Source organism: Patagioenas fasciata, chromosome 16, assembly GCF_037038585.1.
Source record: "Patagioenas fasciata isolate bPatFas1 chromosome 16, bPatFas1.hap1, whole genome shotgun sequence".
NCBI lineage: Eukaryota > Metazoa > Chordata > Aves > Columbiformes > Columbidae > Patagioenas > Patagioenas fasciata.
Genome location: NC_092535.1, coordinates 6175230 through 6190359, shown reverse-complemented (window position 1 = coordinate 6190359; position 15130 = coordinate 6175230). Strand labels below are relative to the sequence as shown.

General features: G+C 46.1%; 1 protein-coding gene across 9 annotated transcripts; it reads left to right on the top strand.

Annotated features, from left to right (window-relative positions):
- The first annotated feature begins 146 nt into the window (after nt 1-146).
- Nucleotides 147-13652, top strand: TPX2 (TPX2 microtubule nucleation factor). 9 transcript variants are annotated; one of them, XM_065849766.2, is made up of 17 exons: nt 147-240; nt 4937-5165; nt 5436-5558; nt 5754-5874; nt 6415-6546; nt 7215-7337; nt 7770-7903; nt 8194-8351; nt 8757-8928; nt 9059-9197; nt 9730-9946; nt 10154-10252; nt 10878-11054; nt 11198-11344; nt 11928-12039; nt 12677-12864; nt 13256-13652. In XM_065849766.2, the coding sequence occupies exons 2-17, from the start codon at nt 5063-5065 to the stop codon at nt 13364-13366; spliced, it is 2256 nt and encodes a 751-aa protein (XP_065705838.1). In that variant the 5' UTR covers nt 147-240; nt 4937-5062; the 3' UTR covers nt 13367-13652. The 9 variants fall into 9 exon arrangements, with proteins under 9 accessions (XP_065705838.1, XP_065705840.1, XP_071671810.1 ...); XM_065849768.2 differs by having other exon boundaries at nt 172-240; nt 5013-5165; XM_071815709.1 differs by lacking the exon at nt 147-240 and adding an exon at nt 298-444 and having other exon boundaries at nt 5013-5165.
- The last annotated feature ends 1478 nt before the right edge of the window (nt 13653-15130 follow it).

Sequence of the window (15130 nt, the reverse complement as noted above, 5' to 3'; positions counted from 1 at the left end):
TGTATTCCCTATTGATACATTTACCAGCTGCTAATACAGTTACAGAAACAATTCCGATCAGCCTTTGCGGCTGCGCAGGGCGGGGTTTGCTCATCCGGGTCCTCTGCTCTCCTGGCAGCCCGCCCAATAGGCACCCACCGAGGGTGGTGCCCTAGGCGCTGATTGGTTGGTTCGGACCGACGAGCTCTGTTTAAAATCAGTTAACGGCGGCGGGTCGCGCCGGGCGGTTGCGGCGCTGAGGTGAGTGGGGGCGGGCGGCAGTTACCGGGCACCGGGCGACCTTCCCGCCTTGCGGGGTGCTCTCGGCTTCGCCTCACCTTCCTTCTTTCCCTTCCAGGCGCCGTTCGGTAACGGTATCTTAGGCCGTGGACGTCCCCCGGGATCCGGCCGGGTGTCTGTGTGCCCCGGGCTGGGACGCGGCCCTGCTCCGAGCCCCCGCTATCGGTAACGCGGCCCCGGTCCCTTGCAGCACCGACAGGCCAGAGGGCGCGGTTGGGCAACGGCCGCGGGCGCTTTCCCCATGTCCGGGGCCGTTTCTGCTGCGGGGGGGCGGGGTCGCACCCGGGGACATGAAGGAGCCACAGCCCGGGATTCCCTCCCGTGAGCTGGTACCGGAATAGGCCTTGCGAAGGGGCAGCAGCCTCCTCAGTAACACAAAGCTGCGTGCTGAGCCGTGAGTGTTCAAAATACCCGGTGTGAGGCCTGTGCCTGTTACGGTGAAACCCGCCCGGGGTGCTCCTGCTGTATTGTGTCCTGACCTGTGTGCTTACGCGTGCCGCTCAAACCTGGAGAAATGAGCACCTGAATTTTGGAACTAAGGAAAACGATGTTATTGCTTCTCAAACCATGTCCTGCTTCCTTGGAAAAGGAAGGAAACCAGGAAAAACCTGGTGCAAGTAACAGAAAAAGTGTTCAGTTAGCTATTTTCATGCAGCACTTTGTGTTTTTATAAACTAGAGGAGCTTAAACTTAAACTAGCAAGAACTTGAGGTTATCCTGGCTAAAAATAATTTACTTTTCCTTGAATAGCTATTCTTAGAATGCCACATCTTCATGTCTTCTAGAAATCGTGGGATCTTATTTAGGGAGGATGAGATGCCAGGACTGTTTATTTTGGGCTGTTGGAATGGAGATGGGTCTGGAGAAAAGCTGCTGCTCCAGCCCTCACTCCTTTTGCACTAACGAGGGCAGGTTGGGGTGGCCTGTGGAGCTCTCTGCATGTTCATCTCTCTCTGCATAGAGTTAAAGTTTTTATCTCTCAGTTTGAGGATTACATGATGGAAAAGCAGTGTTGCCTCTGTTCTGTACCGGGATGATGAGTTCACTCTTGATTCTGTGCTGCAGGAAAGCTTTGAGCGAGGAACACCAGTGAGGAAGGAGAAGCTGTAGATCCCAAATTTGTTAAGTGTTCACTTAGCCCTGCTCAGGGCAAAGCCAGGAGTTCAGGCAGAGTGTTTGTGGTAGGATAACTGTGGCTGTGCTGATAGGACTGGATCTCTGGAGAGGTAATTTCCAGCCCTTTGTAATGGTCAAATTTAAATATTAACCCCTGAAAAACATCCAGGAACTTTGTCCTTTTAGAGGGAAGGAAAGCTTTGGGTTGTAGGAGAATAAAGAAGCTGCCAGGCTGAATTAAACAAGGTGCCTGGTTAGTGCGGTGTCCTGTCTTTAAGTGGCAGTTTGTGTTGAACACCCAGTAGAAGGCGCTGGAATTACCGCAGTGTGTGTCCGTGTGGATTCATCGGTATTGATTTTCCATTTTTGGGTTTGAGGCATGTGGATCAACTGGCTTCAGATGTCTGCTGATGTAACTCAGAATATCCTTTTTGGGTATCTGGTACTGTTTATTTTCCACTTTCTGATGTTGTTATGATTTAGAGTAAGTAACACCTGTAGCTGCGATGCTCAATGGTGTATTGTGACAAGGTGTTGTCTCAAGCTGACCGGGGTTTATCTGATTACACTGCAAGGTGGCAGGAAAGAACAGATCTTCTCTGCACTCTCCTTCTGCCCGTCCCTGGCTGCTCCCCCAACCCCAAACACCCCCATTCTCTCTCCTAACCTCTGATTTCTCATCTGGGAACTCTGCTTCCTCTCTCCGACTTGAAGGCCAGTGTGACTGGGAGGTCTGAAACAGCGGGTGCTGTTATTGGTGTTGCACAATGACCATCAGTCTGTGTTAACCTGCTGCTCTAAAAAGAAGAGAATCTTTTTGTTCAGTGGTAATTGTGAAGTGCTCCCCTACGCCGTGCTTGGTGCAGAGTTTCACCTACTACTACAGCTGGGTTGGTCCTGAGAAGGTTTCATTAGAGTTACTCTTCTCCAACCTTGTCCTAAATGTTTTTGGCAATAAATTAACAACTACACTGAGAAAAAGATGCTGAGCACATCAGTGGTGGAATTCTGTCAGCATTTTAAAGCTAATTTGGATTAGAGTGAGGTGTGAAGTTATTCCAAAATACCTATTGCACTTGCTGTTGGATTAGTCTTATTCTGGGATAGGAATGCTTGTTCTAATTTAGCTTAATCCTTTTTCAAAGCTAACTAATCTGAACCAGGCCAAGGCACTCCTCTGGAACGTGCCAAAGTGTAGTTAATCAAAAGAAACCTGATGTCCATTCCTTTTTGTGGATATGGCTGTGCTGCCCTGTACAGAAACCATACATGGCTGCATGAGACACGTTTTGGTCAGTGAGGGGAGTGGGACTAGAAAGAGAATTAAGGTTTTAGTTGGGCAGTCACTTCTGTCAAAGGAATTTGGGCTATTTTTGAAAGTAAGAGGACTGGATCCTCCTTCCTTGCAGCAGTGATGGTGCAAGCAGTGATCTGAAAGCTGATCCCATGGGCCAGGGTGAGGGTTCCCCAGCTGGCTAGCTGCAGAGTTCTGTGAGCACGAGTGTCGACATGGAGGGTGATGGATGTGAGGGAGAGCAGGGTGACACTTTAAATCTATGCTGTAGTTATGTAGGATTACAGTGTGCCTGTAGCTATGGTCTGGTAAATGCATGCAGTGCCTACTAATTAGGTAATGTCCCTATTAATGAGGAGAAGTTTCCTGGTGGAAGAGTGCCACAGTGGAGTGAAAGAATTTTGCCTCCTGTCTATAAATAAAAGATTGAGATAATTCTGCTATCAAGACTCTGAGCAGGTGAAGGGCTGGGCAGCGGTGCTGGGGCTGTCCTTGGTTGGGCTGGTTGCAATGGCTGTGTTGGTGTTAAGTCACATAATGGTTCCCAGGTGGAATTAGTGGCTGGAGAAGCGAGATGCCGGTCGGTGAACTGCTGCTTCCCAGTAAATCCAGTTCTGCGCAGGCCTCAGAGGACATGCAGGGGTTTGAAACGTGGATGCTGTGAGTTTGACTGAAACAAACCCTTGGGAGTTCAGTCACGATGACTTTTACCTCCCCACTGGCTCTTTCAAGAAGCTTGGTGTGTGAAACTGTGACGTTGATGCACTCCCTGTCTTTTCATGACTATTCGCTCCCATGTGGGAAGGAGAAAGGCTGGTGGTGGGGTCAGTGCTGAGGCTGCTGACACTATGACAGAATATGGACTTTACACAGTAAAAGGTTGGGAACTGCAGCAGGTAGCAGTGGGCACAAGGAGCTGTGAAACGTGATGCCCGGTGCTGTGACTCCCCAGGCAGAGCAGGGAGGGTGAGGGGAGAATGCAGATGACGCATTTGATTTTTAAAAAAGTGGATAGTGTTGACAGAAACTCTATCTTGATGAAGGGCGGTAGGAAAGCATTTGATTCCCGCCGTGTCTCAAGCTCAGTTATAGTTGGTTTTGGCTCTGATTCTTCTGTTTGCCTTCTTTGGGTCCTACTCTGACATCTTCAGTCAGGCAGCTGAGGCTTTTCTAATGACGTTCTTCCCTTTAACTATCACAGTTCTGGGCTAGGGGCCTGGAGGCTTTGTGGTGCAGCCGTCTCTGGGAGGGATGGCCAGTGATTGCAAACAGCAGTGGTATCTCATGATTGCTGCCTTGATTTACTCTTGAATATTTTCTTATTTATGGAGCGTACTGTCTGGGTTGAACAATGTGTGGTCTGCACAGACAGATGGTTTAGGTCTGAGACTTTGAGGATTAAGAGTACGCTGCTTTAGAGTTGGTTGGACTCATAAAAACAAAGTTCAGGTGATTTCCTTGGGGAGTGTTTTATAACGTGTCCCTGTGAGCTTTGCCTTGCAGCTGTGCGGGGCATCTTGAAAGCACAAAAACACCTTTGCAAAAAGGTTTTGTTACAATTTCAGGGTTTATGACTTTGCTGGCTTTATTCCTGTTCTGTTGAGTTTAATATCACCTGTTGACACAGGGACTCCTCCTGCTGTCAGTGCTGCACTAATTAACTGCGGGGACTGTTCTTGCCAGGGTCACGGTGCTGGGTTGTTTATAGCCTGGCCAGCCTGCAGTTGTGCCATGGAATGCAAAGGACCTGCGCTGCCCTTCTTCTGCTTTTTACCCAGTAACAATACCCTATGGAATTCTCCTGCTTTGAAAATCAAGTTACTCTTTAGAAAAGCACGTTTGTGTCGTTAGTTCTTATTTGTAGCCCTTCAGAGGGAGCCAGACCGCACTTTGCGGTGCTCTGGAGCCAACCTTGTCAGCAGGCGCTCACTTCATAAATCTGCATCCTGGTAAGGGACAGGGCCCTGCTGTGCATGGGGAGGGAGAGGAGAGCGGATCAGTTGCTCTCTGCAAAGACTCTCTGCTTTTCTGCCTTTTTAAAAAAATACCATTCTAGCACCTTCAGGTACAAAGAAAACCTTCAAAACTCAATCTTTATGATAGTTTTGAGCGTGCAAATGTCAACAATGGTAAAATCTCCTTAGCTTTGCCAGTCAGGAGTAGAATAAAAAACTACATTTCTGATGAGGCATTCTGTCCAAAGGCTGTGAATGACGAGAAGGACCATGTTCTGGTGTCTGTCTCTAGAAACCACACAGAGGGAGCGAGGTTGTCAGATGTGCTGGGGCTTGGTGTCACAGGTGACCAACACTTGTTGTTCAAGGACTGTGGCAGCGCAAGCGGACGACGCCTGGGGACAGCGTGAAGGTAAAGATGCATCGCCCAGTGTTTCGCTATTCCTTTGATGTCCCAAATCATTGCATCAACTTTGCAACTCTGAGCGAAGATGACGATCTCAATGCAGACTCCTGGTTTGGTAAGTTCCTTCCAGCTCCTTGGTTTATTTTCTCTTTGAATGAGGGCTTGGCATGATCCTTGTTTTGGGTCTGGCTTCTGTCCCGGTTGATTAGTCATGTTGTTAACTACATCATTCATCATGCATGGAGGTTGTTTTGGTTTTCTAATTAAAATATGATTGTCATCTGTAACTTGACAGATGACTTTGTTAACATCATAATGATATTCCCAGGTATTGTTAAAAATTCTGAGCGTAGAATGTATAATGAAAGTCTTTCTTTCCTCACAGACCAAAGAACCAATCTGGAGAACGTCCCTCCTGCAGAAAATCTGGCAAAGACGTCTCTTACTAGCCCTGCTTTGTCAAAGCCCGATGTTTTGCCTCTTGTCACATCACAAGAAATAAAAACAAGTAAGCTGGCATGGAATAGTGGGAGAGAATAAAGTTTATGTGCTTTTCACTGGCAAAGCCTCAGTCTGGCTTTTGTGGGACCATCTTCATGTGTTGTTGTCTAGCAAGGTCTCATGGGGTTTCACTTTAGCATTCCTCTGTGTGTGTATATAAATATATATATATATATGAGCTGATGTTGATCACTGTTTTCAGGTGAAAGCTGTGGTGAAGACAATGGCCAAGCAGAATGTGTGCAGGCCAGTGCAGTTCCTCAGAATATTGTTGGATCCCTGACGAGCTGGAGAGCTGCTGCGCCTGCGGAGGCCTCTCAGAGGTGAAATACTTGTATTCAGTTTGCATGAAGATTGATGATGGTGTAACTAAGCAGGTCCTGGCTCTCAGGATCTGCATTTCTTGGGTTATCCTGTGGGTCTGAAGTTCTCCAGCCCAGAGATGGTGTATGGAGACAGCTGATCTGCTTGCTAAGCTGGAGGGACAATTCTAGGGGTGGAAATGTAATGCAGTGTCTCGCATACTTGTCAAATGAGACTCAGTAGCACTAGGAGCTTCTGGAATGTGAGGATATCTGAGACTGAAGTGGTTTATAAAGTTTCTTTGTTTATATCTGCTGGAGTTGGGCAGAACTTGTTCTTGATATGAATGGTAAAGGGCTCTTTGTGCTTATGTGTACCAAAGAATATTAAGTTTATGGATTGTTAAATAATGCATGCTGTATTTGGATTGTTGTGTTAAGCACAATTTGCATAGTGAGTATGTTGGAGTTAGGTGGTGCACTGACATAAAAGCACTACACCGATGGTGTGTCCTCCCAGCCCTGCAGGAAAGCTGACCTCTGCTTTCTGTTCTGCTCTAGAGCGGGTAGAAGACAAGCTGCAACACAGAGGAAAACACAGCAGCGTAAACAGCCAGCTAGAGTCAAAGTGGAGAGAAACGCCAATGCCTTGGTTAATAAGGAAGAGGTTCCACCTACGAAAAAAATGAGAATGTACGTCATCAAAGTCCTTCTGTTTGGGGCTGGGAAGAGGGATACAACTGTGTTTTTGGAAGGATTTTCCGTGTGGCTTGAGAGGGTTCTTACAGGAAGGTTGGAGGGAGGTGACTGCAACTCTGTTGCTGATACTGGTTTCATAATGAAGAAGAAATGGCTGTAAGATCTGAAGAAAATGCTCTATTTGGAGGTAGAGATGTGAATGAAATAAGCTTGGGTTTCTTGAGCTTCTTCCTCCATACTCAGTGTCTGTCAGCTAGCTTTAAATTGGGCTTAACTTCTCCCTCAGGAAGTCATCAGGCAATCATACACTGTGAAAGAGTTGCAGCTAGGATATCTTTCCAATTAACTTAATTACTAAGATATCATATGGTGATAAGCTTGGGGTCAGGAAATTGAAGTGCGATCTTTGGAACGCTGCTGTATCTAGATGAGCTCCAGTACACTTAGCTCCTCAAGAACAGCCTGAGTTCCAAAAACCGGGTAACTCATCTTCCCTTCTCCAGCTGTAGAGTACATGACATGCTCTGATCCTGGGTCCAGGTAAGACTGGTCTGGAGTTCACCAGGTGCTGGAGATTGTGCATGGTGGAGGGAGCTGCAGGTGATCTGTCACATAGAGCGTGGTTAATTGGAGCGGTTTGCCATAACAACTTGGTACTTTAGTTCTAGTGGCAGAGAGAAGCTGACAGAAGTGTCCACGAAGAGCGAGCCCCTGCAGAACCCCAACCTCTCCCCGACAAGAGGGAGAACCAAGCTGGCCATGCCCTCCACGCCAATGGTGTTAAAGTATGTGGCTTTCTTGTGACTTGGCTCTGCTAATCACGGTTAATTTAGGTGATGGCCCTGGCTAAAGTGTGTTCAATTCCAACCCAGCATGTGGTGGTATCGCGTTTAGTAAACACTGGAGCAAGACAACAATATTGAGATGAAATGTACTTCACCAGCTGAACCCATGTGGAGGAAAGCTTTTGCTTTTAATCTGAGGAAAAAGTTGTTCTTGTTAATGGGTGAAGCAAATGCATATGCAGGACAGCAGCTAGCTGCAAGCTTTCTTGAGGAAAAAAAAAATCCAAATGGATCTTTTCTGAAGAGTATGCTTTTATAATGAATGATGCTTCTGCAATGGAGTCAGAGATAAGAATGTTCCTTTGCATTAACATTGTGCTCGTAACCAGCCAAGCAGGATGGCATATCTCAGCCTTTCCCATGCTTCTGCAGGAGGACCAATCCTTCTGGCAAGGCAAAGAGTACAGAGGATCAGGAACTGGAAAAGATGCAGCAGTTGCAGCAGGAAGTTATGGAACTGCGAAAGAAGAATGAGGAGTCTCTGAAAGCAGCAATTGCTGGGGCAGGTGGGCTTGAGCTGGCCTGCGGATGGAAGCTGCTCTGGGCTCAGCTGCAGAGGCTGCATAGAGCTGTGCCAGTAACTTTAAAAACATTCCAGATTTTGTAATAAATATTAGGATGAGGTGGCTTTAAATGTAGATCTGCCCTTAAACTGCTCAGAAACAGGCACATTTGTTTTATCACATTTTGAAATTTTATAGATGAGTTCTCTAAATACTGTTGAAGTTATTAGAAATGAAATGCCTTTTTCCCCACCCCAAAAAGCTTCCAGACCTTATGTGTTGTTTTTCTTCAGGACAACCTGTGAAGAGAGCTGGTGGTCAAGTAACAAAGCCAGTTGACTTCCACTTCTGCACAGAGAATAGAATTAAACAACATGTGGAAAGCCAGTCTGGGAATGAGTACAAGGAAGTGGATTTTGCAGCAGTACTGAGAAAGCATCCTCCCTCTCCGGTGAGAGCCAGCGTGGTGCCAGCAGCCAGCTGAGTAGCTCCTGACACCACTGCTTTCTGCTTTTGCACCACAGGTGCTGCTGGCAGCCCACAGAGAGGGTTACATGGGAGAGGCGAGTGTTGTGCAAATGTAGCTGTGTCTGTATTGCCAAGGGGCACTTTAATGTCGAATCTCCCGGTCATTACACTTTGTACTTTAATCTTCTGTTTCATGCAGATTCCCGATATGATGTGCTTGTGCATGTTCAGATGGTTTAGAGTTATGTCAAATGTGAAGTGTTTTCCTTTTTGATAAGGGGAAGGGACAGAGACTGTGAATCAGTGGGAAAGGGAAATGTCATTGAAGCATCTGGTGTTAAATGGACATAATGACTGTAGGTTTGTGTTTTTTCTTTTTTGTTTCCAGGGACAAATGCCGAAGAAACCCACTGTCCCCAAACCTTTCAATCTGTCCCAGGGAAACAAAAGAAAACATGAAGAAACCACATCAGAATACGTGCCTCTTGCTGAGCAGGTAGAAGCATTCCAAAGACGCACACCCGCTCGGTACCATTTGAGGAGCAGGAAATCAGATGAAGGTAAGTGGTCCTGGCTGTGTCCTCAGAGGTGGTGGCAGAGCCAGAAGGCAGAGCCCACTCCTGAGCAAACAGTCTGTGTCTGCTGCAGGCCTTGCCATTAACTGCTGGTCTCTGTCGCCTGAATTTATAGGCCCAGTCCCAGGAAAGTTGGCGAAGGTTCAGATGACAAACCCAAAAACACCATTGCTTCGAACAAAGCAGCGCTTCAGACCAGTCACCTGCAAACCTACATCAGAGCTAGAAGCAGAAGAACTAGAGAAAATTCAACAGTAAGTAAAGGTTTACTCTAGTCCTCTGAGAGAATTGTACCACACTGGAAATAACTTTCAGATGCCAAAATATCACTTCTCATGAACACTCTTTTTGTGTACAAGAATGAGTAGCATAAAAACACTGAGATTCTTTTAGCTTTTGTATAATCTTATGGCCCCGATTTAATTGGGTACTTTCCACATCCCTACATTTTGAAGAAAATGCTCTTAGGAGGGCTGATCTTGGGCTGAGTACAGCATGTGATGAGTAAAGCAAAGCCAGTCCAGCCTGCATACACTTCAAAGCTCTCCTGTAGACAAAGTTTTGAACTTCCAAGAAAGCAACCCATAACACTTTCCTTAATGCCTTGCTGTTTCAAAAGTGAAGGAGTCGTCGCTAACTAGAGCTGCACGCTATATAATGTGTGTGTGGAACAACTGCTTCTATAGCCGATTGTTTCTCTTTAATACTGTGACAGAAGCCGTTTGCTAGAAGCTGCATCTCGCCATGTACAGTGTGTCTGTGACTACCCCCATCTTTCCTGTGTAGGTACAAGTTCAAAGCACGAGAAGTCAATCACAAAATCTTTGAGGGTGGACCACTCCTGCCCAAGAAACCCCCTGCAAAGGAACTCACACGACCTATTGGCTTTGAGTTGGAAATAGAAAAAAGGATTCAGGAGCGTGAGAGTAAGAAGCAGCAGGAGGAAGAGCACTTTGAATTCCATTCCAGGCCATGTCCAACAAAAATCCTGGAGGATGTTGTGGTAAGTTTAGTAATATCCACACCTGGGAACTAGGAATTAGCTTCAGAAGGTCTGTTGCTATATTACATTACGTATTTAATAATCTTCAGTAAACGCTGTCATTAGCTAAGAACAATGAGTATGTACTGTGCTCGTCAGGGTATTTGTCTGTAGCACTTTTTCTTGGCACTTAAACTTGGGTAACTCCTTCCTGGCTCTTCTGAACAGGGTGTTCCGGAGAAGAAAGTGCTTCCTGTTACAGTCCCCAAGTCTCCAGCCTTCACCTTGAAAAGCAGAACCCGAGTGTCTGGCAGAGATGAAGAGACGGTAACTGCTGGGAATGGGCTGGTTCGATGTTGGGCAGTTCCTCCAGCTCTGTCTCTGCCATTCCCGTCTAATGATCTAGTTACTGCTACTCATTTTACAGAAACTGAATTCTCACAAAATGAAATACCTCAGTTTCTCCAGGAGGGTACTGATGAGGGTTTCTGAGCTGTTGCTGCTCTGAATGCAGAAAGTGAACAGCTTCAATTTCCAAGGGATGTGGCCCTTCCCTGGTCTGTTAAATCGGGAAGGACAGATATTGTACATGACCTTCCCACAGTCACTCCAGATCCCCCAGAGGTGGGGAGCAGGGCCCAGAATGCATCACGTCCTTCGTCCTTTCCCTCTTGTGAAAAAGACGTTAAAGAATTACAGTCTAAGTTGGATGAATACTAGAACTGAGAGTGGTTTGGAAAGCGGAAGAACTTGCCTGTGGTTCAGGATGTCTGTAAATTGAGTAATCCAAGTAGTACCATTCTTGCAGTGTCTGGAGTGTTAGCTTGGTGCTGTTGTGACCTGTATTAAAGGAACTCTAGTATTGATGGCTTTGTTTGGCAGGAACTGTAGTCTTTCTAGTAAACCCAAAGACCTGGTGCTGTGTCAGATCCTAATGCTGATATCCCTTTAGGAAAAAGAGGTGTTCCCTGTGGTCAAAGCTAACCCTATGCCACACTACGGAGTGCCCTTCAAACCTAAAATGCCAGAGCAGAGGCACGTGGAAGTTTGCCCCTTCTCTTTTGATGCTCGTGACAAAGAGCGGCAAATACAAAAAGAGAAAAAAATAGAAGAACTGCAGAAGGAAGAGGTAAGAACTATAAGCTACCTTGGATTCCACTCCTGAAGTAAAAAGCATGGGGTAGGACTTGGCTTTTGCTGTTGGCTCTTAAACTTCCAAAGCTCCGTGCCCTTGAGGAAAGGGCAAGAAATATTTCAAGTTGTTTCTTTCAGGTGCCAAAGTTCAAAGCGCTACCTCTGCCTTACTTTGACCACGTTAAGCTTCCAGAAAAGAAGGTGAAAACCCCAACTCAGCCAGAACCATTCAACCTGCAGGTTGATGAGCGGGGAGCTGCCAAGCTGCAGAGCTGGAAACAGCAGGTAGAGTGAAAAGAGGTGTGACCAAACTGAAAACAACTCCTGGAGCTTGGACTTCAGAAAGTGTCCTGCTTAAGCTGAATCAGGATCTGACTCTGAGCAATGATTTTTCCCATCCTTGATGTGACATCATCCCTTAACCCTTGGCTCCGGGTTAAGCGTTGGTGGATTGTTGTGTGGTTGTTTTGTTTTGTTTTTTTGGGGGTTTTTTTTGTCCCTTTATGGTAATCGACATGATTTACCACAATTGCATTAATAGCTGTGGGGTATATTTTAAGCTGCAACTATATGCAGCTTGATTCCTCTGACCATCTCTGCTTGGACATTTATTGACATATAAGAAATATACTGCTTTTCTTATGCACAGTCTGCAGTGGACACTCAACATCATCTTCAGGCTGTTCTTGGCAAAAGTAACTGGCATGTAACATGTGACACAATGTTTGGCTGTAACATACTTTTCACTGTAAATTAGTTGATCTAAGTCAACCTGGCTCTTCCAGTGTTGGGAATGCTGAAATCTGGGTGGGAGTGATGGTCTGTTAGTTATTATGCCTAGTACTTAATGGGCTTTCTTTTCTTGCAGCTTGAAGAAGATATGAAAAGGCAGAAAGAGGCGGCGTGTTTTAAAGCTCGTCCCAACACAGTGGTGTACCAGGAGCCTTTTGTACCTAAAAAGGAAAATAAGCTGTTAGCAGGTGGAGTTGCAAGTATTTGCTACACAGGCTTGGCTGATAACTCAGAACTGATGCAATTAAATGTTTGGCCTGGCTGTTGCCTCTTCTTTATCAGCACAGCCAATAGTGCTTAATCAACTAATTCCCTAACAGCTCATGTCCCCAGGGAGCCGGGGAGTTTCCTCTCGGCTGCCCCCCTGTCTTGCGCTAACAGGGCAGCTGTATTTCACAGCTCTGCTGCAATTGGCAGATGATTGATGTGTGTTAGCTTGGGAGAAGGGTAAATAGTAGACACGAAGCTCCCTGCAGAGACAGCTGGCGTTTCTGCTGCAGCTGTCAGTCTTTTCCTCCTATCTTTAATGAGATGAAGGCATCTACAATGTTGGGTGGACTAAGCTTTGCAGGGTATAGAACCAGCTCAAAACTTGTTTGTACTAACAATTGTGTGCTTGCTCCCTCCTGTGAGGATGCCTGTGATGTGGTGATGTCTGCACTAACACTGCGCAGGCTTTTCTTTTTTCCTGAAGCCTGGAGGTATCTACTAACAACCCCTGCAAGGTGAAGTGCTCCAGAGGGAGCCTTCCATTTGACACTAGTGCTGCTCTGGTTTACCTGGCTGTCTTTGCACCAATGTTATCTCCTCTATTTCTAAACTTAGAGAGCCTTTCTGGTTCCATAGTTCCTGAAAATTTTGAGCTGGCAACAGAAAAAAGAGCTAAAGAGCGGCAAGAATTTGAAAAGCGATTGGCAGATAAAGAAGCTGAGAGGGAGAGGTATCAAGACCAGGTCAGACAGGAAGAAGAGGAGCGTGAAAAGGAAGAAATTTCTAAGCTACGACAAGAACTGGTAAGTGAGGTATTTCTAAACAGTAACCCAAGGGATGTGTGAATATACTAACTGAGCTTGCGTCAATGTTGAGCTCATTAAAACTGCTGTTTCTCGTTTCCCTGTTGCAAATTGACTCCTTGTTAACTTTACAAGCAATCTAAAAAAAAAAAAAAGCCAAAGGCAGCTCTGAGATGGCTGGTTTTCAGAGCTGTGCACACACAGTTGTTGGAGCAGGATGATCTTCATAAAATCCACAACCCTTAAGCATCCCTTGCATGTTCCCACCAGTGTCCTGGGCAGTGTGAGTCTCATGGACAGAGCCCTGCCTTCATCCCTCCAAGTGCAAGTTTCAGCTTCTTCATAACTGCAACTGTTTGCTTCATCTTGTCTGTATTTTTTTTTTTCACAGGTTCACAAGGCAAACCCAATACGCAAATACCGCAGTGTAGAGGTGAAGCACAGTGACAAACCACTGACCAGGCCCAAGTCTCCCAACTTCTCAGATAGGTTTAGGTGCTGATATGCCTCACGTAGTAGGAAGAGGGAGATCCCATTCCTCCACTCTTGATAAGCGGAGAGGGAACAGTTTCTATGTGCTTGCTCAGTCTCGACTCCTACACTTGATTCCATTATTGTTCTGTTGAGTAGTTTAACTCCACCTGAGGCAGGTGGCTGAGGCACAGCGTCTAGGCTGTGCCATACAGCTTCACTTCAGCTCTGGACATCTTGTTCGTGAAAGACTAAACTAGGTTTTTATATTATATATGAATATTGTGTATTGGGACTAAATAAAAATTCTAATCTGATTGCTGCCTCTTGCTAGTGGGCTGAATCCTTTTCCTGCAGAGGAGATTTTGCTAAAGAGCACTTGGTGAACATACACAGATGTGCACAACTGGAAGAGCTGCTTTGTCTTTGTACAGCTAAGTTATCAGTTTTGGGTGTCTGTTTCTTAGGCTTTTAACCTGTATTAAGCTTGAACTGTGTTAAGTAATGTGGGTTCTGCAAGCCAGCATATTGCAGGTCTGACCTTTCTTGTTGATGTTTAGGCAAGTGCTAATACGAATCTTGCCCACGCTTTAAAGTAGTTCCCTGTGTATATTAGAGCATTAAACCTTCTGCTGTTTTATAGCTGAAGTAATTCTATTTGGGGAACCACTTAACTGGCAAATGCCTGGCTGGGAGCTGCCTTCTGGCTCCTGCTGCGCCCTTCTCGTGGCCAAAGCTGTGTCATCTCCCAGCCAGCGCAGCCTGCGGGACTAAATATAGACCAGAGGACAGAACTGCCAGCATTGCAAAGAGGTGATCAAATTTAGATTAAAACTTACTACAAATTATTTCTTACCTTAGTGTTGTGATGTGATTTCTTGTCTTGTACAACCGTGCTTAGACCTTTCCTTGGGTTTGTCTTCACAAGAAAAGTGACTGCAAAAGACAAGGGGTTGGGGCACAACTACATCTAAACGGTGCTCAGGTACCAGTGCTGCCCAGTGACGTGTCTGTGGTGCTGTTACCTGCCCTGCTCACTCGGGTGATCCTGTGGTGCTGTTTCTTGAGCTGAAAAGTTGCTTGCAAAAAAAAAAAAGGTACAGCAGTGACGGGAGCTGTGCTTGAAGGTGTTGGAGAAAAGAATGAGAGCAAGGTCTCTGGCTGAGGCTTGGGAAAGCACAAAGCTCTTTGGGCTCCCTTGGCTCCTTGTGGCTGTTGTGACATGGGGGCTTTGCCTGTGCCCTGGGCATGGGTCTCTCCCCTTCATCTCTCTGGGACAGTGTGACTGGGCTGTTCCCTCTATGCTGCTGCTCTGAACAGGAAAAAATGGAAACAATTTGTCCAGGTAGGACAAACTGTTGTTTGGGAGTTATGGCAAACATCTGCTTTCATTTCCTCTGAATTCGGATACTATTGGAGAAGAGTTCTTAGAGTGTGTGGCCCTTTATTCAGATTTTCTTTCAAGTGGAGAGGGAGTTCAAACCTGTTGGGTGTGGGACTCCAGCTGAGGGCTCTGGTGAGTGTCACTGTTGCTGTCATTGCCAAAGTGCTTCAGCATTTGCTGGTGTTTTATTCCCAATCTGAGAGGGATAACAGAGGGAGAAGATCCTCAGAGAGCTAAATTCAAAGGGGGATGTTGTTGTACCCAAGGATGATGTTTTTGCAGGAATTCTCCTAAAAAGTGCAATACTTGAGGAATATCAGTGCAGAACAGGTGTGCAGGTTTTCCATCTGTCTCAATGGGATTCCTGTTGTGGTGAACACTTGTGGTCTGCTGGATGGGCCATGGCAGGAC